General features: G+C 31.5%; 3 protein-coding genes across 5 annotated transcripts; all 3 read right to left on the bottom strand.

Moving 5' to 3' along the window:
- Window positions 1-2,999: 2,999 nt before the first annotated feature.
- LOC113855927 (aluminum-activated malate transporter 8-like) lies at window positions 3,000-5,687 on the bottom strand. The gene is made up of 6 exons (XM_027487555.1): window positions 5,438-5,687; window positions 4,867-5,007; window positions 4,443-4,715; window positions 4,235-4,347; window positions 3,561-3,704; window positions 3,000-3,383 (listed from the first exon to the last, which is right to left on the bottom strand). Exons 1-6 carry the CDS (start codon window positions 5,685-5,687, stop codon window positions 3,000-3,002), a joined length of 1,305 nt encoding a protein of 434 aa, XP_027343356.1.
- Window positions 5,688-7,034: 1,347 nt separating this feature from the next.
- LOC113855925 (aluminum-activated malate transporter 2-like) lies at window positions 7,035-9,171 on the bottom strand. Its single transcript, XM_027487554.1, has 6 exons — window positions 8,877-9,171; window positions 8,600-8,746; window positions 8,233-8,505; window positions 8,008-8,105; window positions 7,771-7,911; window positions 7,035-7,493 (listed from the first exon to the last, which is right to left on the bottom strand). The coding sequence occupies exons 1-6, from the start codon at window positions 9,169-9,171 to the stop codon at window positions 7,035-7,037; spliced, it is 1,413 nt and encodes a 470-aa protein (XP_027343355.1).
- A 3,462-nt stretch (window positions 9,172-12,633) lies between these two features.
- On the bottom strand, window positions 12,634-20,188 carry LOC113855119 (transcription factor LHW-like). 3 transcript variants are annotated; one of them, XM_027486605.1, is made up of 11 exons: window positions 19,059-19,888; window positions 17,854-18,069; window positions 17,657-17,738; window positions 17,076-17,117; window positions 16,932-16,991; window positions 15,504-16,335; window positions 14,521-15,419; window positions 14,317-14,418; window positions 13,863-14,003; window positions 13,642-13,767; window positions 12,797-13,397 (listed from the first exon to the last, which is right to left on the bottom strand). In XM_027486605.1, exons 1-11 carry the CDS (start codon window positions 19,151-19,153, stop codon window positions 13,224-13,226), a joined length of 2,769 nt encoding a protein of 922 aa, XP_027342406.1. In that variant the 5' UTR covers window positions 19,154-19,888; the 3' UTR covers window positions 12,797-13,223. The 3 variants fall into 3 exon arrangements, with proteins under 3 accessions (XP_027342405.1, XP_027342406.1, XP_027342407.1); XM_027486604.1 differs by having other exon boundaries at window positions 12,634-13,397; window positions 14,521-16,335; window positions 19,059-20,188; XM_027486606.1 differs by having other exon boundaries at window positions 13,264-13,485; window positions 14,521-16,335.
- Between the last annotated feature and the right edge of the window lie 2,018 nt (window positions 20,189-22,206).

Below are 22,206 nucleotides of genomic sequence, written 5' to 3'. Positions count from 1 at the left end.
ATTTAATTTTTTTTTTCAAAATATGAGAAATAAAAAATTGTTTTAAATATATTAATTGATAGATTTTTTATTTAATTTATTTAATATATAAATTAATTTATATCATCAATATTTTTGAAATGGAAATAAATCTTAATATATAAATAATTTTAATAAATTAAATATTTATTTCTTTTGAAAATACTAGATATAGTATATTCAATAAAAGTGGGTAAATTATAACGCAAAAGGTTTTAGAAATTGGTTCTTGAACTACTAGCGGCGAAAATTTTCTTTTCACTAATTTAATTTCAATTACCGGTCAAACCAGTTAGTTATGTATTTTGACCGCAGATCTTATGGGTACAAAACCATCCATTCCGATGTTCCCGCTCGTTTAACCCCTGATGTAACTGAAATTTGAGAAATAAAATCATTATTTTAATTTTTGAGATAAAAAAACTATTGTATTTTAGTCTTTTAAATTTTATAAGTATCACCTTAACTTTTTATTTTTAATTTTATTAGGTATTTTAATCTTTAAATTTAAATATTGTCAAGTAAATAAAACATAGTTATAGTATATGATTGATTATGTAATAAAAATAAATTTACATAGTATATGATTGATTATGTAATAAATTTACATAGTTTGATATTGGAAAAAAATCACAATTATTTTTTTGAAAAATACTTTTCATTTGTTTTAGTTTGCTGGATTTTCATTGGACTAAAATTTATCTTCATTATATTATATAAGCAAAGTATTATTTCAAGGATAGTTTTTGGCGAGTAATATTCCCGACAGCAGAATAGCGACAAGAACAAATGTTTCGTATATCCTTTGTTTGCTTTTTAACAAGCAAACAAAGCACCGTCCTCAGAAAATTACATAATTTTTCTTTGGAATATAATTTGTACAGAGATTATTCATAAAAGTTTATGCATATTTTTTTATCCACTGCTTTTAAGAAAAGCCAATTATTTAATGACAATTATACGTTTTATTCACTCTTTTTTTATTTTGTCAAGTTTTATTTACTATAGATGTGCAAAAGATCTGTATAATTGGGCTAAGTTCGGCACTTGCCTACAATATATAGCGCAAGGTTCCGTTGCTCAATTGGGCCTAGTTATCTCGCTTTATTTTGTTTTGTAATTCCTTTCTTTGACCAAAAACAGAGACTCTTTGCTTTTGTGTCTTGGGCCTTTGGGCTTTTCTTTGTTCTTAATCTTTTTGAAAAAAAAAAGGCAGTGTTTAAAAAAAGAGGGAGATCTATTGGTCATACAAAAGTATTTAAATTCACTGAATTTCTGGACCAAAAAGAAAATGCATTGAATTTGGCTTCTCTATAATTTTACTTAACCACATAAAATATTATATATGGAAAAAGAAAATCGAATTAAAGGTATAACGAAATGCATGTTATGTATCATAGTGTGATTTCCTTTGTGTGCTCACGACTTAAATCTTTAATTTTTATTATCATTAATGGTGTGGACATGAAGCGAGCCTTCTCCATCGGAAATTGATTGTACTGTTGCAAGAAATTCCAGTTGGTCAACGGCTTGATTTTTTCAAAGCAAAGCAGTGTTATTAGCAGTGAAGGCAGTGCAGTTGGTGATATTATTTGCACATGATCATAAGCTCCTTCCCATGGCTATTTGGCATTGATTACTTTTCTCATCTGTCTAACAAAGATTATTCTTTATTTAAGGGCTTTCCCACGTTCCAGGCTAATACTTAAGCTTTGCTCTTTAATCTTGCTTCCATGTTCGTGCGGGATCTGTAAGGCAAAGCACAACAACAAAAATTACAAGAACTGGAATAAGAAATTGTAAGAACACCAAGAAAGAGAACAATAAATTACAAGAACACAAAAGAAATTGCAAGAACAAGAAGAAGGAGGAAAAGGAAAAGAAATAGCGAGAAATAGAAAAAGAATATGAACAAGAAATTGCACAAACAAAAAAAAAGTAGATCGAGAGAGCCAAAAAAATGTAAGAACACGAAGAATAAATTACAAGGAAAAAAAAATAAGAATAAAAAATTTCACGAACAAGAAAAAAGAATATCAAGAACATGGAAAATAAACAGTAAGAACGAGAAGAAATTCCAAGAGCAACAAGAAGGAGAATAAGAAATTGCAAAAACAAGGAAATGAAATAGCAAGAAAAAGAATAAAAACAAGAAATCACATAAAACAAAATAAAGAATATCAAGAACAAGGAGAACATGGCATTGCAAGAACAAATAAAAGAAATAGCAAGAACAAGAAAAAGAATAAGAACAAGAAATTACATGAACAAGAAGAAAAAAATATCAAGAACACGGAAAAAAATTTATAAGAACAACAAGAAGGAGAACAAGAAATTACAAGAACAAGGAAAAGAACAGGAAATTACACAAATGAGAACAAAAGATTACACGAACAAGCAAAAAAATATCAAGAACATGGAAAGAAGTTGCAAGAACAAGAAGAAGAAAAAGAGGGCATTGCAAGAACAACGAAAAGGAATAGCAAGAACAAGATCAAGAACAAGAAATGCAAAATTAAGAACAGGATTAAGAATAAAAACAAGAAATTGCAAGAACAATAACAATGAAATGACGAAGATAACTTACATTCTTCATCATCCACTGGTGCAATCCAAACTTCAACTAAAAAAAGAGAAAAAGAACGAGAGTTGAGACGTTGATCGTTAGGACGTTAATTTGCTTTGTTTGTGAGATTGGGCCTAGTTATCACTATTTTTTTTCGTTTGAGAAAAGCAATGACTTCGATTTTTCTACTAGAAAAATGAGAAGTATTTATTATAACGAACGATCAATTGATCACGTCGAAAAAAGAGAGATCTATTGATCATACATAAGTGTTTAAATACACTGAATTTTGCTTCTCTGTAATTTTACTTTACCACATGTTATATACTTCTACTGGAAAAAATCGAATTCAATGTAATGAAATTACATGTTATGTATCTTGGTGTGCTCACGACTTAAATGTCGAATTTTGTTGTCATATTTTTGGAGGTCCCTCGTTAATGGTGTGGACATGAAGCGAACCATCACCATCGGAAATTGATTGTACTTTTGCAAGGGATTCAAGTTGGTCAACAGCTTGACAAATTTTCTCAATACAAAACACTGTTTTAATTAGTAGTGAAGCCACTGCAGTTGCCGATATTATTTCAACTTGATCATAAGCTCCTTCCCATGGGTTCGCTCTTAGTGCGGATTTAAGAGATTCAACACCATTTTTAGCATTTGTAACATGCCTATTTTGCATTGATGATTTTCTCATCTCTCTCATTTTCAAAGATGATTCTTTAAGGGCCTTCCCACATTCCAGGCTAATACTTGTGCATGACTCTTTAATCTTGCTTCCAAGTTCGGACGGAATCTGAACACAAAAACAAAGGTTTTTGGGTTTGAAAATACAATAAAAAAATTTATAAACATATCTATAAATTTAATATAAAAATTATAATTAATAATATTGAAGGAAACGTGAATTTATGTTTATTTAAATATAAATACAAACATGTTATTAGTGTAAGAATTCATTAGAATAACGTACATGCTTAGAGCTGGCGAGGTAGACACTAATAGCTTCAATTTTGTAAGCACACAACCGCGTTAAGTTACCAATCTTTGTGTATTGCTTCCATGGATGGCGAAATCGGAACCGGCCATGGCAAGGTTCCCATCTTGCCAAAAACACCTACAATAAAATATAGTGATGATGATTATATGTTAGAAAAAATGCTAACATTTTTTTTCACTCTCCCTTAATTTTCGGTTTAAGGTTGTGCTACGAGATCTAATAATATAATTATTAATATTCTAGCTTTTTACAAAATGTTAATTAAATCTTTATTATATCCCTTGTTTCTTATATTAACTAATTTGTCTAAAAACACACACTATTATTAAGATGACATTTTAAAAATATATAATTTTTTTTATTGATTTTATAAAATGATAATTAAAATTATAAAATAAACAATTATTACTAAAACATCAAATAGTAAATAATGAAAAGAGTACTCCTTAATATAATATTTTATTATTGTCTGGAATTTATTAGAAAAATATAAAATGTTGTTGTTTCACATCTTATTTTATAAATTTTTCTCATAAATTTTAATTAATAATAAAAGAACATGTTAGAATAGAGAAGGATTGATGAGTGATTTTTATTTTTATTTTTTTCTAAGATCTATGCAAGAAAACAGCGTTGACGATGTTTACCATTGTTTCATCACTGCTTTTTGAAGAGAGGACGCTCTTGTATCTGTGGAGAAGTGGTTTATCACCCATAGCTTCCGAAATCTCAGAATTGTTGAAGTATTCGTCACCAAATCCTGTGGTTTTGGTCAATATGCGAGGGCAATGCTAAATTAAAATAAGCAGATACATTTGGCATATGCATTTTAGTTGCACCTCAAAATTCCAGTACCTTCAAAAAAATCGGCAAGCTTTTCCATGTCGCTAGCAATCTGATTGTGAAGATCGTGGCCAACCCAAACAGGGCATATGCAAATAGATACGACAATAGCTACACAACTCCCAACAATGATCGTTAAAAACCTCTCCACTGCTATTTCTAGCATTTCACTCTTCGTATAATCCAAAAGACATATCAAGCAAAAGTTCAATATGAAGATGGTCAACCCATAATCGTATCTCGCCTTCAACCATGGAGAAAGTCTAACGTATGTCACGATTCCACCTGCAAATTAAAATAATAGTAATAATCCTCCTCATATTATAAAACACTTAATTAATTAATCATTGTTCAAGTCATTCAGATTTCAGAGAACATAGTTAGCTCTACCTAAAATTTTAACACTTAATTAACTTAGCTAATTTAATAATTATACCTATCACAAAGACAAAGAACGAAGAAAACACAGCCTTTCCTTTCTCCCCAGAAAGAATCGCTATGCTACGGGTTGCAACACCCAGTCCACCAGCTAGCCCCGTCGCCAATATCTCGCTTATACCTTTCGCCAGTGTTGGGCCTGAAAATTATTATTACAAAACAAATATACATAGATAAACAAATAGATATATCAAATATTATTCTTATTTAAATAAATAAAATTTAAAAAATTACACGTAACATTTATAAATAGTCATATGCTGATATGAATGAGATATGTAAATAATATCACATCTTTTATATCTTTAAATAAAATTTTAGACCATATAAAAATAATAATTTAGGGACTTATTTGAAAAAATAATAATAAAAACAAAGAATTAAATAAAAACTCATAATTTTTTAAAGATTGAAACTTTATTTAAACCTTTTAACTAGTATATAGTCTAACTTTACAAGTTTTACAAATAAAAATAATTTACACTAGATACATAAATGTGTGTACGTAGGTAGGTAAAGATGATAGCATTTGTTAAATGGGTATTGAGGTCTCCAAAATGGTAACTCACCAACGGAAAATTCAAAGATGAAAGAGATGGTAATTGCTGCCCATATTATATTGGAACCAAAACCGTAGAAGGAGGGACGAAAATGTTGCAAAATGGAAATCAATACTAATGCCAATCCCACCTTACAGGCATAAATAACTCTTCTGGGGTCATCTTGTGCAAGTTTCTTTACCATCTTTGTCATCTTCACTAACTTATCCCACCACTTCTCGGGCCTTGTAGTGTATTCAGCAACTGCTGGCAACGCCATTTTTGTTTGTCCTTTGAAGGAACCAAGCGATTAGAAGTTGAAAAAGAATGCAACATTAATACGAAGGTCATTGTGTGCTTGTATATATATATATATATCATGTCCAGCCTCTACCTCTACAATGGAGTGTGCAACCATAACTCTTTTTAGACTATGTCACTTAATACAGAAATGTTTTTCATGTGACAATAGAAAAAACAGCGAAATAAACAAGGAGAAAATTATTATTATTTAATAAATTGGCGTAAATACTTCATAATTATTTTTTAAAATGTATACATATGTTTTAAGTTCTTAACATGTTATGTTTATTTCAATCTAAAAATATGAAGATGGTAATTTCTCTCTTTCAATCTCTCTCAATGAGCTTTATTAAAATTAATTCTAAAGATAATTATATACATACACACACTACTAAGTTAAAAGGAAATGAATAAGTAAAGAATGGTGTATTATTTGTTTGTACGTTAAAGATGAAGAAAAGCGTACGAAACATTTCTTTTTAACTTTACTCGGCATTTATGAATATTATCCTTTGTCAAAAGACTTGCATTTAGTGGTAACAAACTAAATTGTTTTATTTACTTATTTCAAAAATTACTTTTAAAAAATATAAATATGTTCGTACACATTTCATTCAACTTATTTGAAATAAATAATGGTTTTCTTTTATCAACATCTTCAAAGAAAATAAAAAATAATAAATGCTGCCAGGAACATGAATGCTGGCGTATACAAAACGGACTTGAAATCCCGTGTTCACGGATTTTGCTTTGTTTGTGTTACATGCACACACATCACAAAACACATACATCTTTTGGAATTTAGTTCAAAGACCAATTTTTAAAACGCTTAAAAGTGCTATTTACATATATATGTTTCATTTAAAAATAATAATAACGTGATGTTTGAACTCAAGCTACTTTAATGAACTATTGACCCTTGAGAAAAATAAAAATGGTGCTGCCGAATAATGTTGCTAATTTGGTTATTTCAAAAACTGTTGGCTTCGGACAACCATCGTGTAGATAAATAAATTATGGGGAGTTGAATAAAGCAATTGAAATTCTTTTCTTAATTATCGATATGTTCTAAAACTTTTGGCTATTAAAAAACTAATAAAGTGATAATTTTTACATTGACCGCTTTCAATACTACAACATTTATTAAAATGACTTACCAATGAGAAAAATCAATTTTACATAACATTAAAAGAATTTACATTTCGTTGAAATTATTTTGATCATACATTTTAAACACGAGTTCCCAATTTTGGGATTTAACTTTATTAACCCGCATTTAAGTGACTAATTAACCTATAAAAAATAATGAGTAAAATTTAAGCAATTAGGAATTTCCATTATGTGACAAGTTTACTGCAGAAGGTTGGTTGATTGTAATAACATGATGAAGCCCAATGTTGTCACAACAACATGGTTTTGGAGCTTCCTCTTGATGAGGACGCTTTGGGTCCTCTTTATCGTCCTTGTTCTTAAATTTTGCTAGGGTGGATAGTTCTTGTATTGACTCTTCTAGTTTCTCAGTATAAGAAACCACATCAACCAACAGAGAAGCCACAGTAAGAACAGGAATAACCTCAAAGAGATTGGTGTCTTCCCATAATCCTGTTTTGATGATGGACCTGAGGTTTGTGGCAGCAATCTTGGATTTGGCAATGTGAGGGTCTGCAGCTGATGGTGGAACCATTTTATGCATTGCCACTGCTAATTCCTTTAAAGCCTTCCCTGTTTCTGTGCTCATCTTGATGCATGGCTCTTCTATTTTGCTTCTGATTTCTAATGGTGTCTACAGATTAAACATAATAAAATTAAGTCATTTTTGAAAAAAAAAAATACAATTTTTCTAACGTGTAGGCACGTAATAAAAACTAATGTATGATAATTTTTTAAAATATAATAAAATATCACAAAATTGAATACATTAATAACATTTAATACTACAATTTTTAATACTTGTCACACAATAAACACACGTTAAAAAGAATTCTTAACATTTAACAATAAACACGTTAAAAAAATTGAAAAAAATATAATACTTGTCACACAATAAAATGAACAAGTACCTTAGTAGAGTTAAGAAAGCCACATAGGGCATCAATACGATAGGCACATTGCCTTGAGAGGTTTCCAATCTTTAGATATTGTTGCCAAGGATGACGAAATCTAAAACTACCATGGCAGGGTTCCCACCTTGCAAAATTAGCCTGCAAAATATTTAATATAAATGAATGAATGATTATTAATGAGCATGACAATGTGACAGGGGAGTCTAGAACATAATTTTGGTTTCTTTTCCTCACCAAGTTTTCTTCAACTTGTTTTGAATTAAGAACACTTTTATACCCTTGCATAAATGATTTATTTGATTCTCCACCTCCGAAATATTCCTCTCCAAAATCTGCAATTAGCTATACATGTCAATTTCGACAATTATAAAATATTGGAGCTATTGCATATACATAACTCCAAAGTCCAAAAGAATGCTACTAAAGTACACGAAATTTAAGAAATTATTAGATATGCACCTTCCAAAAAGTTCCCAAGTTTTTCAATATTTTGTGATTGTAGATTGTGAAGATCACCACCGGCCCATATAGGGTACACGAAAATGCTGACTAAAATGGAAATTAAACCACCTGAGAGGATTGTGGTTACCCTTTTCAGTGCAATGTCTAGGATCTCACGGTCTCTGTAGCTTGACACAGACACCATACAGAATGTCAAAATAAACACCAGCAACCCGTAATCATATCTCGCCTTCATTTGAGGAAAAAATCGAATATACGTGACTCCTGCAGCTGCAATTCATCATTCAAATTTTAGTGTTGTTTAGCTTTTTAATTAGCTAGCTACTTCTTAATAGCGAAATTTTATTTTACACGTAAACATTACTTGTTAGAAAAATTAAGGTTCCAAGAAGTATGGGTGCTACTATATTTCCCGCTGAAATTGAATGCACCATGTAATAAAATCCAAGCCCCAGAGCTCCAGCCAAAAATGTTGCTAAACCTCTATTCAAACCTTTTCCAAGCGTTGCTCCTGCATGGGTCACGCATTCAAATTGTTGATGAACCATTAATCAATCAAGTTCACTTTCTATATACTTGCATAATGCTAAATTTGTGTTGAAAAATTAGATAAAAAAAAATATTAACAAAAAAAAACTTGCCTACAGAGAATTCGGATACAACAATGACAGTGAAAACAGCCCACATTGCAGATGAACCAAAGCCATTGTAAAGAGGCTTTATATAGTAAAATGTGGAAACTAAGGAGATAGCAAGTGCTACTTTCAAAGCATGAACGACCCTTCTAGGATCTTCTTTTCCTAGTTTCTTTAGTTGTGACATCACATTCAATACCTTTGCATTAAATTCACTAGTCAAGGCCATCAACCCTTGCCAACCCTTGGTGACACTGGCAGCAACTATGCCATCATTGATTTTATTTGCTTCAGAAGCCATTTCAATGAAAATTGTGCAACCCCTTTTAAAAATTTGCTAAGTGTTTGAATCCACTACTCTCTCAATTTTAAAGGGTATGGAAGGAACCACATATAGCCCTACAAAAGCTCATCCTCCATATCATATTTATAATAAAGTGTAGCACACAACCTGGGAATCACAATATATATGATGATTCTAACAAAGGTTGACTTTTTGTGACTAGTGTAAACCACATATGATATATAAATAATTTTTTTAATAGGGGCGTGCCCAGTCCACTTGGATGTTCTACTGTTTCTTGCGCCAACTTTAATTGTTAGAACTAATGCACTTAACATTGCCATTAATGGAGACGTAGAGGGTTTGGATTTTTGAAGGAGGCTATATTGTTATTTGTTAGGTTCCACGAAACATTCTTCGTACTAAAAGTGAATACCCAGAAGAGCACTTTGGTATCCTACAAGTGCTTTGGCTTTCTAGTAGTGCTATACAAACGGCAAGCCGCCGGCGTCATACAAACGGTGAGCCACCGGGTTTGAAGTAAATATACACTTTTTTTTTTAATCAGTTGCCTTTTAAGTAGTGTAATATAATGGTATGATTCTAAGTTTAATTATTTGGATCGATTAAAATAAAAGAAGAAAACCTTATTGATGAAAAGGAATAATGAAACTTAACTATATTAGGTTATATTCTGATAATGTAGTATAATGGAGTGCATTTTACTTTATTTGTTTTTGTCTTTTTTATTATTTAAAGGTCGGTCATCGATGAAGTAAACTTTGTTCATAAAATTATTTAAATAATGAATATTAAGATTATTTCATTATTTTACTCATTATCTATGATTGAATGTGTGCATTTTCTATTACTTTTCACCTAACTAAAAGTTATTAATATCAAAATTAGATAGAAATCAGTTTTTTTTTTTGTGAAAAATAACAATATATTGCATATTATTTTTTAAAAATTTAAGTTTAATTGTACTTTTAGTTCCTAATTTAATGTATGTACAATTTTAGTCTCCTAATTTTAATTACTCATATTCAGTTTCTCTATTTTTTAAAAATGTTCATTTAACTCTTTCAGCCAAAACTCAATGCCATGCTCTGAAGGAGGATTGGTGGCCACATTTCAATGTAAAAAGTTGCTTCTTCGGCACCTGGATTTAATAGAGCATCAGCATCACCACTTGCAGTATCTTCTTTTCCTGTTAGTAGTGCCTGTCATTAGCGGCTCAGAGAATTAGGTTCAGCCACCATCAATTTTAAAACATAAAACACTATCATTTTACATTCTTTTACTTTTGTGTTTATAAATTTTATTAATTATTAAATAATAAATATAAGTACTTTTTATTTGATATTTACTTTATTAAACAGTAAAAATATCATTAAAAAGATATAACAAAGCTCTCCAAAAACTAATGCGGTGTCTGCAGTATATATGAAAAAATAAAATAATAATGGGGTGTCATGCCTTTGATCAACCCACTGACTGTTTGGTGTAAACTTTGATAAAGGCATGCACTAGCATGCCAACTCACTTATGCCAGTCATTTATAAATTTCTGAAGTTTGATAGATTTAATTAAACTTATAATACTTTATATAATAATATTTTTTTTCATTATTATATCGATTATTTTATCTCATAGTTTTTCATTTGTTTTCTTTTACTTTGGTGTATAAGATCGAAGTTGTACAAAAACTATTGCATAAATACATTTTTTCAATTGAATCAAGGCACTTTTATATTGTTTTTAATAATTTACTCTATAGGTATCATTTGCTTTATTTGATCAAAACACCACCTTTTATGTGTTGATTTATTTAATTATTTTGTTCTTGTTCAACGCAGTTGTGCTTTAAAGTTTTTATAGGGCATACAAAAAACAATAGACCTAAAAGAAATGTATTGAACTTACATAGTATAACAAAAAAGGCATGGTTGGATGATATAGAAAGGATTGGTTAAGTCCTGAAAAAATGGTAAGGAAAAATAAGATGCTTGGACTCACATACATCAGGTGATTCAAGTGGCGAACCAGAAACAACTGCCAAGTTTGAAACGCTAATTATTGGCCGACAAAAACAAATGGCAGCACATTAAAGAAGAAGCAACAGAGAGATGTGCATAGCAGTTATCTTTAATGATAAAAAAAGGGAGGCGGGGTGGCAAAATGTTAAGGGTAAAAAGTTAAGTAATTAAAAGTAATAACTTGGTATTCAAAATATTTATTATTTTAAGAATATAAAAGTATAATAAATATTATATTTTTAATAAAAAAATATTATTTACAGATGTTTAAATTCAATCTTCAAGATTGAAATTAATAATAAGAGCATTAAAAAAATGACAAAATTGCTACAACAGTCTCTTATTTTTAATATTTATTAATAATTTTAAATTTTCTTATTTCATCTAATTGCTGAACCAAAAATTTATTGAATGTATTTTATATTTTAAGATGGTAAATATAATTTTTATTTAATATTTATTTTATAAAATAAAAAAATTATTAAAGGATAAGTAAGAAACTGTAACAACGTTTTTCTTTTTTGCTGAGAGTGGAGTTATATTAAAAGGTTTGTGACACTAAATCGTAGGTGGCCGAATTAAGCAAATGATTAAATAAATGTTTTTTTAATTGCAAGAATAAATGAGTCTTTAAGAACAAATGTAAGTGTAACTTTATAGGAACATTAAAACAATATAAAACCTGACTTATTACTAAAGAAATACTTAGAAGGATAGGATTGTTTAAAAAAAAACAATTTTTCCTTTCTCAATGCTCATAGTTGCACCAAAATGAATGTAAACATAATTTTTTTAGTTGTGATCTTGAATTAAAAAGTTTATATAAAGCAACTTAAAGGCTTTCCATTAGATGTACATACTAGGAGGTTAAGGAGAGTAAGCCTATATTTCTAATTAATGCCAAAAGACAAATACTATAAAATCATAAATAAAAATATTTTATTTAAAATTAATAACATTTAATATTATTAATACATTAAATTATATAATATTCAATAGAAACTGTATATATAAATTTTTATTAAATGTTCTTCCACACATTAGAAAAGCAGTCAGAACATCTTTCAAAAGCTTGAAATTAGATATGAAAGATGCATCCTATGTGGCAGGAGTTAAAAATTTTAGAGAATTATTAGGATTATCTAAAAGGTAGAGAATTTTAGAGAAATTCAACATGGCATGTGCTAGAATTGTAATAATTTCAAAATAGATCAAATTTGAACTTTGTGATTTCTGAAGAATGAGACAGTGAAAATAGATAAAATCAATTCCACATGCACAACCTGCACAACATTGAAATATTTGGCAGGTGGCAAAATGCTCTTAGAATTGAAGGGCAGCAATGTGGAAGGTAAGTTTTATGATTAGATCATGGTATGAAGAATTATATGCTCATGTAGTATGGAGAGTAAAGGTTTCACTCCATCACACTAGAATATTAGATCACAAATCAAATGGCTCAAACTGCTGCATTTAGCACTGATTACAATGTTGTACAAACCACAAGTAGAACTTACATATTTATAATAACACGGTATTAGTCATAACATTACCAAATTCATGCCCCAATAAAAAAAACCAGGAGTAAAAGGGCAAAACAAGAAAAAGTACAAAACAAGCTAATAAGCACATGAAACCTCTCTTTCCATATCCTACAAAATCTATACATCTGATCTGAATCACAAGACCAACTGCTTCGGTATTAACCCCACATAATAAAAAAAATGAATACAAGTCAACTAAGTGTTCAGTAAATAATGCCAACACATGATACATTATGTTGGCTAGCAATGTAGGAAACTCAAATACAATATAAGAATACATATTAATCTTGAGATGCTCTTCACTACCACTACCTAGTACCTAACATTCCCCTTCAAAATGAGCTCAGATATGAGACATATAACAGTTAGACAAAGTTAAGACCACCCAAAATCTAAGATTGGATTTGATGTCAGTCATGGCAAGCAAAGCATTTTTACCTTACTTGCTCTCAACACATCCATACTAAGAAACCATGTAAAATGTCGTTCATTGCAGACTACTAGACTTTCCAGTTGCTGGTATCTGTGTAGCCTGTGGGAGAGAGTGATAAACCATCATGTTATCAATTGCATTGGATGAAGATGCATTCCCCTTCACCGTTTGCTCCAAAAGACGAACAAGTGACATAAATATTTCCATCCTTGTTACATCCCGGTTTGCCTGCAAATTAAGTACATTGGATTACTTAATCCTTATGATGATCTTTGCTACCAAAATCAACACACAGGAAAGCATGCAATGCCTTTTGCTGCATATCAAGAATGTTGAGATCAATTATTTTCAGTATCCTACATTCCAATATCAGTCTAAAAATTCCTACATACTGAATGCCTGCTAGACATATTATCTAATCAATGCACAGACAAGTTCAGGTAGTCAGACATGTCCCTTTCTAGAGTATTACCTCAACAGCAAAACGTGCCCATATTTTGTCATTGTGAGCTTCCATTACCCCCTTCAAGATGGTTAAACCTAACCCTCTGATTAAATCAGCTATTTCCAGAAATAAACCGCGTTCTTCACATAGCATCTGTAAGAATAACCAAGTAAACAGATTATAGAGGTGATAATGAAACATGTTAGGACCAAAAAGAATTTTATAAATTTATAAAGCATCCTCAGTACCTCCACTAGCATTTGACGAGGAGAATTCAGATCTTCGACTATAATAGGACAAACCATTGATTGTGAACCAACTTCATATGCCCATGTAGCCCCTCCCTCAAAGTTGTCTTTCAAAAGCATCCCACCATCCTTATTAATAATCTGCATATTCAAGGAAGAAAAGATCACAGTTATTTCATAATTAATAATCCCTCAAATAAAAAGGTATCAGCTACACATTCTTCTTTATAGTCCCTCAGAGGAGAATGATGCAAACCAAATTTTATTTGTATAAAGGGCTTTAGTTGGTATGTGGTTTGAGCTTACCATATAAAAAGACAAGAAAACCTCTCAAAATGCTAACAAATTCATTTTTTTATCTGTTTGTTGTTTCCCTTTAAAATAAAACGTTACCATATCATAACTAGATCAACTGCCTAAGATACAAAGCACATGAGTGAATACTGTTCCATACCTTAGACTCTCCTGTTTGTTTCAACTTGTCAGCATGCTTTGTCACACTTTGCAAGAAAAGCATATGTTTAATGGTCCGTTCCAAAAGTGCATCTATGCTACACTGATAAATCAAAAAAGGAGATGAGAAAAAAAAAATCAGTACCTGAATATGATATTTAAGTTTTAAAACATAAATTCTGGGATAAGATATGAGAGGAAATACTTTTGCTCCATTTGGCACAATTTCGCGTAACTCTTTCACACGATCTTGAATCATTTGGCGATCTTTAGGTCGAGGCCTGGGATTCTCTCCTGGTTTAAGCCTTTTACGATTTGATTTGCAAGCTTCATCTGGTCGCTTTGAGTATCCAGTTGAAACACTACTTTCACGCTTCACATTGCCACTATTTTCAACCCACGAACTAAGTTGAGACCCATAAACAGTAGTAGTTTGAGAACTGTTTCCAGTATCATCCTTGCTACATCCGGACCTAAGAAAACTAGTTTCTGTGGCACCCATTTTACCACCATTCTTAGGAAAATCAAACAATCCCCCTGGGTAATGACCAGACTTAAACTGCTTGCACGCAAGGGAGGGAACAGAGGCGGTACTATTCCTAGTCAATGTTGTCCTGCAAGACATGTCATCAGAATCCTGTTTCACAACAGATTTGGCCTTTGAGACCACAGCATCCAAGAGGTGGTCTGTTCCCATCTCAGAAAAGACACCGCTGTCTGATATTGCTTCTTTAACTGAATAAACATCAGGATGTGTACCATGCATATTTGTAGGTGCGACCTTTTTATCCATATTTTCTGCATTTGCATCTGATTCATGAGCAAACAGTTTATTCCAATTTCCATTCAGCAGTTTGTTTTTAAAATCCACCCCTAACACATCAAACAGGTCATCACCTAATGGAGGTCCAGCACAAGCTAGTTTGTGTTTAGGATTCATTGCCATCACAGATTGATTACTACCATCTTTATGAAGGCAATCGTGGGCAAAACCAGGGATTTGAGCACTAATAGGTGCATGCTCCTCAACATGAAATGTGGGAATGCTAGGGGGCTGAAGCGAATCATAATCTATCTTTTGATCTGTTGAAGCACACTTTAAACCTACAGGGAGAATCTTCCTATCAGAACCTTCTACAGGCATGGAAAAGACACCTGACTGACTAGTCAAATTAACTGGAGAATAACCCCTTGCATTAGTTGAATCATCAATTTGAAGTCCAATCCCAACTTCTTTTACTCTAGATGAATCAGCTATGTATACTTTGGAAGACTTTGAACCAGAAGAATCAATCATATTTGTCCTCAAAAGAGTACTCAACCCATCATATATTGGGATTCCTCCAAGTAAAGAAATACCGACAGAATTCAGATTGTGGCCAACTATATGGCCTCCACCTGTTTTTGGTTGAGACATGTCTGAGGTACTTGACACATTTATACAAGGATTAACATTATCTCGATTCCCCATTGCTGCCGTGATTTGTTGTTCCATATATTTTAGACTATGCTCACTTAGACCAGATTGGCCAAAAGACCCAGAACCAGGTAAGTTACTAAATACAGATCTAGCATTATAAGGAACAGAACACTGTCGTAGGCATGAATCATGATTTGAGGGTATAACTTTTGCCTCTGCGACTCTATTCTCTTGTTGGCCAGAAAACCTCGTGTTACTCATTTGAATAACTTTTGGTTGGCAAACATTATTGGATATACGGCTCAAGCTATGGTTTTGGGGTGTCAATACAGAACCCTGGCAAGTATTTATCTCTTCCTTTAGAGGACATGGTGTTTGAACAAAAGGCCTTGAAGCATTAGATAAATTACTCTGCTGATTGAAGCCATTTGCTACCAAGGGAGTGCAGTTTGAGGAAATGACTGGTGGATCAACAGACACATGCACACCAGCAGTGGCAGTTTTTGCTGAATAGTCTTCAGATAGCAGGGCACCAGGGATACATCCCAAATGCAGGATCAAGCTTTTCACATCATTCACAAATCCCATATTCTCCATTATCTGTAACATTAGTATTGGCTGCATTAGTTGAGGAACACTGGAACAGGACAGCATACAGCAAGCGTCTTGAATAATGGCACATTTACAAGAATGCTCAAGCCAAGAGAAAGCTAATATTAACTTGCAAAGCTCCATAAGATGAACATTCAGGAAACCAAGAAACTCTAAAACAGACAGCTAAACCAGAATAGGCTTTGAACTGCTGATGTTCCAAGTTATTCACTAATTAGTAATTACTGTCCCAAATTGTCATCAAGGAATCTTGAAAAGATATCACTCAGGTCAGACAGCATTTAGATCAAGAAAGTGAATTACAAGACAACAGGGATCTACATGATTGAAAAAAGCTCACTCACCAATGTCTCAAGTTTCAAGGCTGGATATCCTAAGTTTATGCAACGGATCACACTATTGTGATACTCATATCATACGTAATTTTAAGTGCTTAAGTTAACCTGGGGCATTCACTCTTGACCCATTTATTACAAGGTGAGAAAAGTTTGACCACTGACCATAATCCATTGCTTTAGCATGAAATCATTGGAGGTATTATGTTACATCTCTCCAGAACTACAGAACAAAAGAACAGGACTTACAGGCAAGAAAGAACCAAGTTGAACAACCCCATGAGGAAGCACAGGTATAACTGCTACTGTCTGTGAAAACAATACCATAAAGTATCATGAAACTGCAATAAAAAATTCTATAACAAAACATTAAGCACAATGAAAATCACAAACCTGAATTCCAGATGAAAATTGGTGATGCACCTCAGCATATACCTAGAACGAGCACACCAATATAAGAAATCAAAAAGAAGTTCACAAACATATATACTCCCAAGTCTTTAAACTTGGAAAAGTGTGTGTGTGTGTGTGTGTGTGTATATATATATATTGAGGAGTACTAACAACACACTCTCAATTATTGATTAAAATTTATTGAAAACCACAAAAGTATGCATAAGAATCCTTGAATTAGAAGTGAGAAACATTAAATTAAGAGTGGAACCCACATGCATATGTCATTTTTAATAAATTTTAGCTAAAAACCAGGAGTATGTTAGAAAAAGTGTGTTGCAAGCATTTCTCATATATACTTACTCTACCTTGTAAAAGAGGTGAACATCATTCAGTTTTATAAATTTGTACACATTCATTGAGAATTTGAGACAACAATTAGAGTCAAAAACTCACCAATTAACTTTATCAAGAATATACAGGGCAAAAGTTTTCAAAATATTTCCTTAGCACCAAACTTTAATGATAAACTACAACACTCATAATATACAGTCACTAGAAGCGGATAATAAACTTCATACCTCTTGTGGATATACATCTTTAGTGAAATTGTTCAAAAGAATCCACTGATGGTTGCCTGTAAATGCAGCCCGTCCAATTATACTGAGTAACAGCAAAAAACAGAACTTGAGTAACGTGGGAACAACAACAAAGCACTTCAATTTTTTGTTAGAAACCTGAATTAACTGCAAATAGATTAAAAACAGAAAGCACCTACCCTTCACCTGCAACAATGACTGAATTATTTACTGTCATTTTGTTAATCAGAGAACTGACTCTGTCCTCCTCTTGAATCCCTAGATGAGATGACTGAGACTCCGAAGAAAACCAGCATCCTTCCCCATTCAGGTGAGGCAAATCAGACCTCCCAAGAATGCGTGATGGGATAGAGCACGGCAAGGGTTCATAGTAGCATTCTTCCCAGATTAATAGCCTGTCAGGTCAAATCATACTTAACTAACTCAAACGAAGATATTTTAACAACAAAGAGTATAAAGTCAAAAGCTTAACATTAACTCCATTTTGGTTGCTGAGTTCAATGGACAAGCAACAAAAATATTTCAATCCCATAGAAAAAGGTTTGAGAGGACCAAAACAAGAAAATAAAGCTGATATTTTTTTAATCCATATCTGGCTGTAATCCAGTATGCAGTGACACATCATAAGTTGTTAGCATGACAAAGATGGATCAGCAGATTAACCGCTTATTAGCTGATGAAAAAAAGAAGTGCAGCTTTTTATAAATAGAACAATAAGGCCAAACAGAATCAAACGAGAAAGACAAATTCTGAATTAGCAAATTCGTTACAGAATCACAGACAATCAATCCAATACGTAGTCTACCTGGCAAACCAATGGCAAATAAACTTCTTTATTAAATATATATAAAATATAAAAACTAAGATTCTTGAAGACAAAACAGAAGCAATCAAAACACAAGGTTCCAAAATACTGTGTAGTAAAGGGTATATGGCAGAATACGAATACGAATCAAATACAAGGAAGCAGTGAACAATAATAAATAAGACCATAACATGTCAACCATATCAACCCCAAAACAGAATCTAATATGAAAACGGATTTCGTATACCTGAGAAAGTACAACTGTACAAACATGAAAAGCAAACGTATAACCATATATATTTAAAAAAGCTGATTCGGAAAACCACAATTTTCTCACAATTTTTCACTCCGTCAAGTTCATAAAAAATCACGAAGAAAGTACAGGGTACATGCAAGGAACAGCAACACACAACACAAAGAGGATGAAATAAGAAAAAACATTATATTAGCCTTTTTCCCAGAACCGAAAACAGAGCATGGTGAATGTAGAAAGCAAAAGCTGCAATAAAAAAAAAAAACAACAACAACAACAAAACAAAACGAAGCATTTTACTTTTGAAATTATTGCACGAATCTTACTTGGAATTGTGGCAACCGATCTTCCAAAACACGGCATAAGACCACTGATTCCGACCGCACAGAGTCTTCAAAGCTTCTTTCAACAAAAATCCCATCTTTTTCTTTCTTTCTTTTTTTCAAAGATGGGGATTCTCAAAACCACGGGAGAGTTTTCTTACTTTTTCTCGAACCTAATGGAAGAATAGAACAACAACAATAGCATGCAGCAGGAACAGAAAAAACAAAAGGGTAAGAATCAAAGCCAGAAAGCATGCATTTTCCGGCGAGTTTGAATTCCAAGTCCTAACTACCACGGCACGATCCTCTTCCCGCCTGTTTCGTCCTCAACCCTCCACTTCTTTTTGTCTGGGGATCCAAGTTCCCGGCGATCAGTTTCCGGCATGCCATACTCCGGCGGAGGAAGTTGTAGAGAGAGAGAAAATGGAAGTAAGGTAGGAAGAAGGGTTGGAGAGAGAGCTAAAACCCCTTTTTGACAGAGTTTCTAAACGATGCCACGAGCTTCTAGTTTGTAGAGAGCGATGTTTTTCTCCATTTGAATTGATGGGGTTGTGGAAGGTGGTGATTCTGATAGTGGAAGAGAGGTGGTGTGCGACTTGAACGGGGTTTGATGTGGAAGTTTGATATCATTCTCTCCTGTGGCTTTTCATTTGTGAGAAAAATAAATGCAAGTGTTGAAGTGAGAGGTTTGAGAAAGAGGACAAGCTTTTGGGGGTATATTACATTGAGAGCCACTGAGAAGAGAGACTGAGAAGCGAGGAGGCAGAGGTTGCTTTTGTCGGGTTCTGAAACAGTGTCGGGAGAGAGAGAGATGTGTTTTGTTTGGTTTTGTTTTGTTTTGTTTGGTGAGTCTTATGAGTCCAAAGGAGTGAAGAGTAGAGCAAAGGGAAGAGAAGAGAGAGTAGTGGGCATGATCCATGAACCAACCTTAGTGCGACTTTCCATCATGCTTAAGTCAGAGTCATGGCTATGAAATTACATTACTGCCATTCTACTAAGGTTTCTTTGTGTTTTGATGAGTGATAGACGCTGTTTGTGGAGAACTTGAATAATACTCATTGGACATGATTTGATGACCGTCGCGGCAAATCATTATGTAAAAAATAACTCTTTTCTGTATTCTGTTTCCTCACCCAACCCAAGTAATGCTAGTAATGTCCAGTTAAATGCTAGTCATTTCTTTGGGACATTTCAATTTAATAATTAGTTTAAATCTTTTTTTATTCTTTATATTTTATTAATTTTTTTAAATTTCTTCAAACAAATTTTTTATTTTTTATTTTTAATACTAATATAATTCATTGAGATATTATTACATGTCAGTTTTTTATTTGACTGTGTCAACATTAGAAATTAAAAACAAAAATTTATTAAAAAAATATTTAAAAAGATTAAAATAAAAAATTCAACGAAATATAAGAATATAAAAATACTTAAGTCTTAACAATTTATTGTAAAATCTATTTACTGAGTCATTGCTAATTATGATGAAGTATTTTCGTTGTGTATTTGGTTAATTTCTATATTCAAATTTTCTAACTGTATTAAGTGTTTTAATGCAAAATTTATGAATACAAATAATTTATGCATACGTAATAATTATATTTAATAATTTTAAATTAACTATATTTGAGATAATTTTATCTAACTTTAAATTAAATAAACTCTAAATAATAATCATCGATACTGGTTGAGATTTAGAGAATGAAAACATTTAGCTTATTTTTATTAACCGAAGTTTCGGTGCATGTAATCGAATCTAAGCTCTTTTATGAGAAAAATAAGAGTTAATGAATATTTATTTTAAATGACAATTTTTTAAAAAATGGGTTTTTTATTTCTGAAATGTAAAATATATTTGGCTTGAGTATTTTATGGTCTTTATTTATTTCTCTGTTGTTATATTACATGTTAATGTTGGTGCCTTTCCCTGTCATTGATTGTAATCCATCTCATGGGATCACTTTCATTTAATATTGATATACAAAATATAGATATTTCAAAAGGCAAGGGTTGTTTGTCATAAATAAATAGCACACCACTGGGATCTTTATCAACATTTAAGTTCAGCATATTTAGTTATAAAAGAGATGCAATTTAATAATTAATTAAAATTGAGAATGTTTATGCATGTGAAAGGGACAAAGTTTAAGAGGTTGAGAATTATTATTATTTTATTTACATATGTAGTATAGATATAATTATTTAACCAAAAAAAAATTAAAAGAGAGAATGATACTTACGTTCAAAGAAAAAAAGTTATCAAACTAAAGATAAAAAACACGTAAATTTATTATTTGTTAAATATGAAATATTATCTTACTCAATTCGACGAAATCCTTAGTATTATTTTTACAGCTATATATCATTTGTTTATATGCAAGATTCTATAAATTGAATGGTTCTAAATAATCATTTCATAGTTGAAATCATAAATCAGATTTGGTAAAGGAAAAAATTCAGGTATAATTTTTTTGGTATATTTAGTGTTACTGTTAATTAAAACTAAAATTTTATTTAAATATATATATATATATATATAAAATAAAGATAATCATTTAATATTAAAGGAAATAAACTCTAATTTTAATTTAAAAAGAATATTAAAATACTAAAATTTATCTTTTAATAAAATAATTATCACGAATATTTAAAATTTCTCTGATTGTGCATTCCCTTTTTACTGAAGTCATGATCTATATGTACTAATTATCTGATTATATTAATTAACTAGCCAGCTTGACACTGATGTGTTCTAATTTATTTCAAGCAAGAACATTTTAGTCCACATCATTTGGATGCTCACATTTTAGCTGAAAAAGAAAGCAGAAAACTTTTCTAATTACATATGCCTCTTTGGTCAACTTGAAAGTTAAGTTGGCCTGTGTTTGTATAGATAGATCAAGACCATCATCACCTTGAAGCGTAACAATCAAGGACCACTCCATGGACACAGAAAAATAAGCACTCACAAAATAAAATACACTAAGATTTTCCTTCATTCAATCAATTAGAAACTACTTTATACGTGGATTTTAAGATAATTAATACTTTTTAATTATATGATAAATATGATCTATGATCAGACATTAAAATAAAAAATACATAATTAACAGGTCATTAATATAGAACATAGTTGAGCTTTTTCTGC

This window comes from Abrus precatorius, unplaced genomic scaffold, assembly GCF_003935025.1.
Source record: "Abrus precatorius isolate BTA unplaced genomic scaffold, Abrus_2018 Scaffold11, whole genome shotgun sequence".
Taxonomy (NCBI): domain Eukaryota; kingdom Viridiplantae; phylum Streptophyta; class Magnoliopsida; order Fabales; family Fabaceae; genus Abrus; species Abrus precatorius.
The sequence above is the reverse complement of the archived record's forward strand: the minus strand, read 5'-3'. Positions and strand labels throughout refer to the sequence as shown.

Excerpts from the sequence above, each read along its gene's own strand:
- LOC113855925 (XM_027487554.1), bottom strand. The coding sequence starts at position 9,171 with ATGGCTTCTGAAGCAAATAAAATCAATGATGGCATAGTTGCTGCCAGT. Across the intron at positions 8,747-8,876 it reads TGTATCCGAATTCTCTGTAG|GAGCAACGCTTGGAAAAGGT; the intron begins GCAAGTTTTTTT and ends TGACCCATGCAG. Across the intron at positions 7,494-7,770 it reads GCTTTCTTAACTCTACTAAG|ACACCATTAGAAATCAGAAG; the intron begins GTACTTGTTCAT and ends TTTAATCTGTAG.
- LOC113855119 (XM_027486604.1), bottom strand. The coding sequence starts at position 19,153 with ATGGGATTTTTGTTGAAAGAAGCTTTGAAGACTCTGTGCGGTCGGAAT. Across the intron at positions 17,118-17,656 it reads AAGATGTATATCCACAAGAG|GTATATGCTGAGGTGCATCA; the intron begins GTATGAAGTTTA and ends TGCTCGTTCTAG. Across the intron at positions 14,004-14,316 it reads AACAAACAGGAGAGTCTAAG|ATTATTAATAAGGATGGTGG; the intron begins GTATGGAACAGT and ends TTGAATATGCAG.
- LOC113855927 (XM_027487555.1), bottom strand. The coding sequence starts at position 5,687 with ATGGCGTTGCCAGCAGTTGCTGAATACACTACAAGGCCCGAGAAGTGG. Across the intron at positions 5,008-5,437 it reads CATCTTTGAATTTTCCGTTG|GCCCAACACTGGCGAAAGGT; the intron begins GTGAGTTACCAT and ends AATAATTTTCAG. Across the intron at positions 3,384-3,560 it reads ACCTCGCCAGCTCTAAGCAT|ATTCCGTCCGAACTTGGAAG; the intron begins GTACGTTATTCT and ends TTTTGTGTTCAG.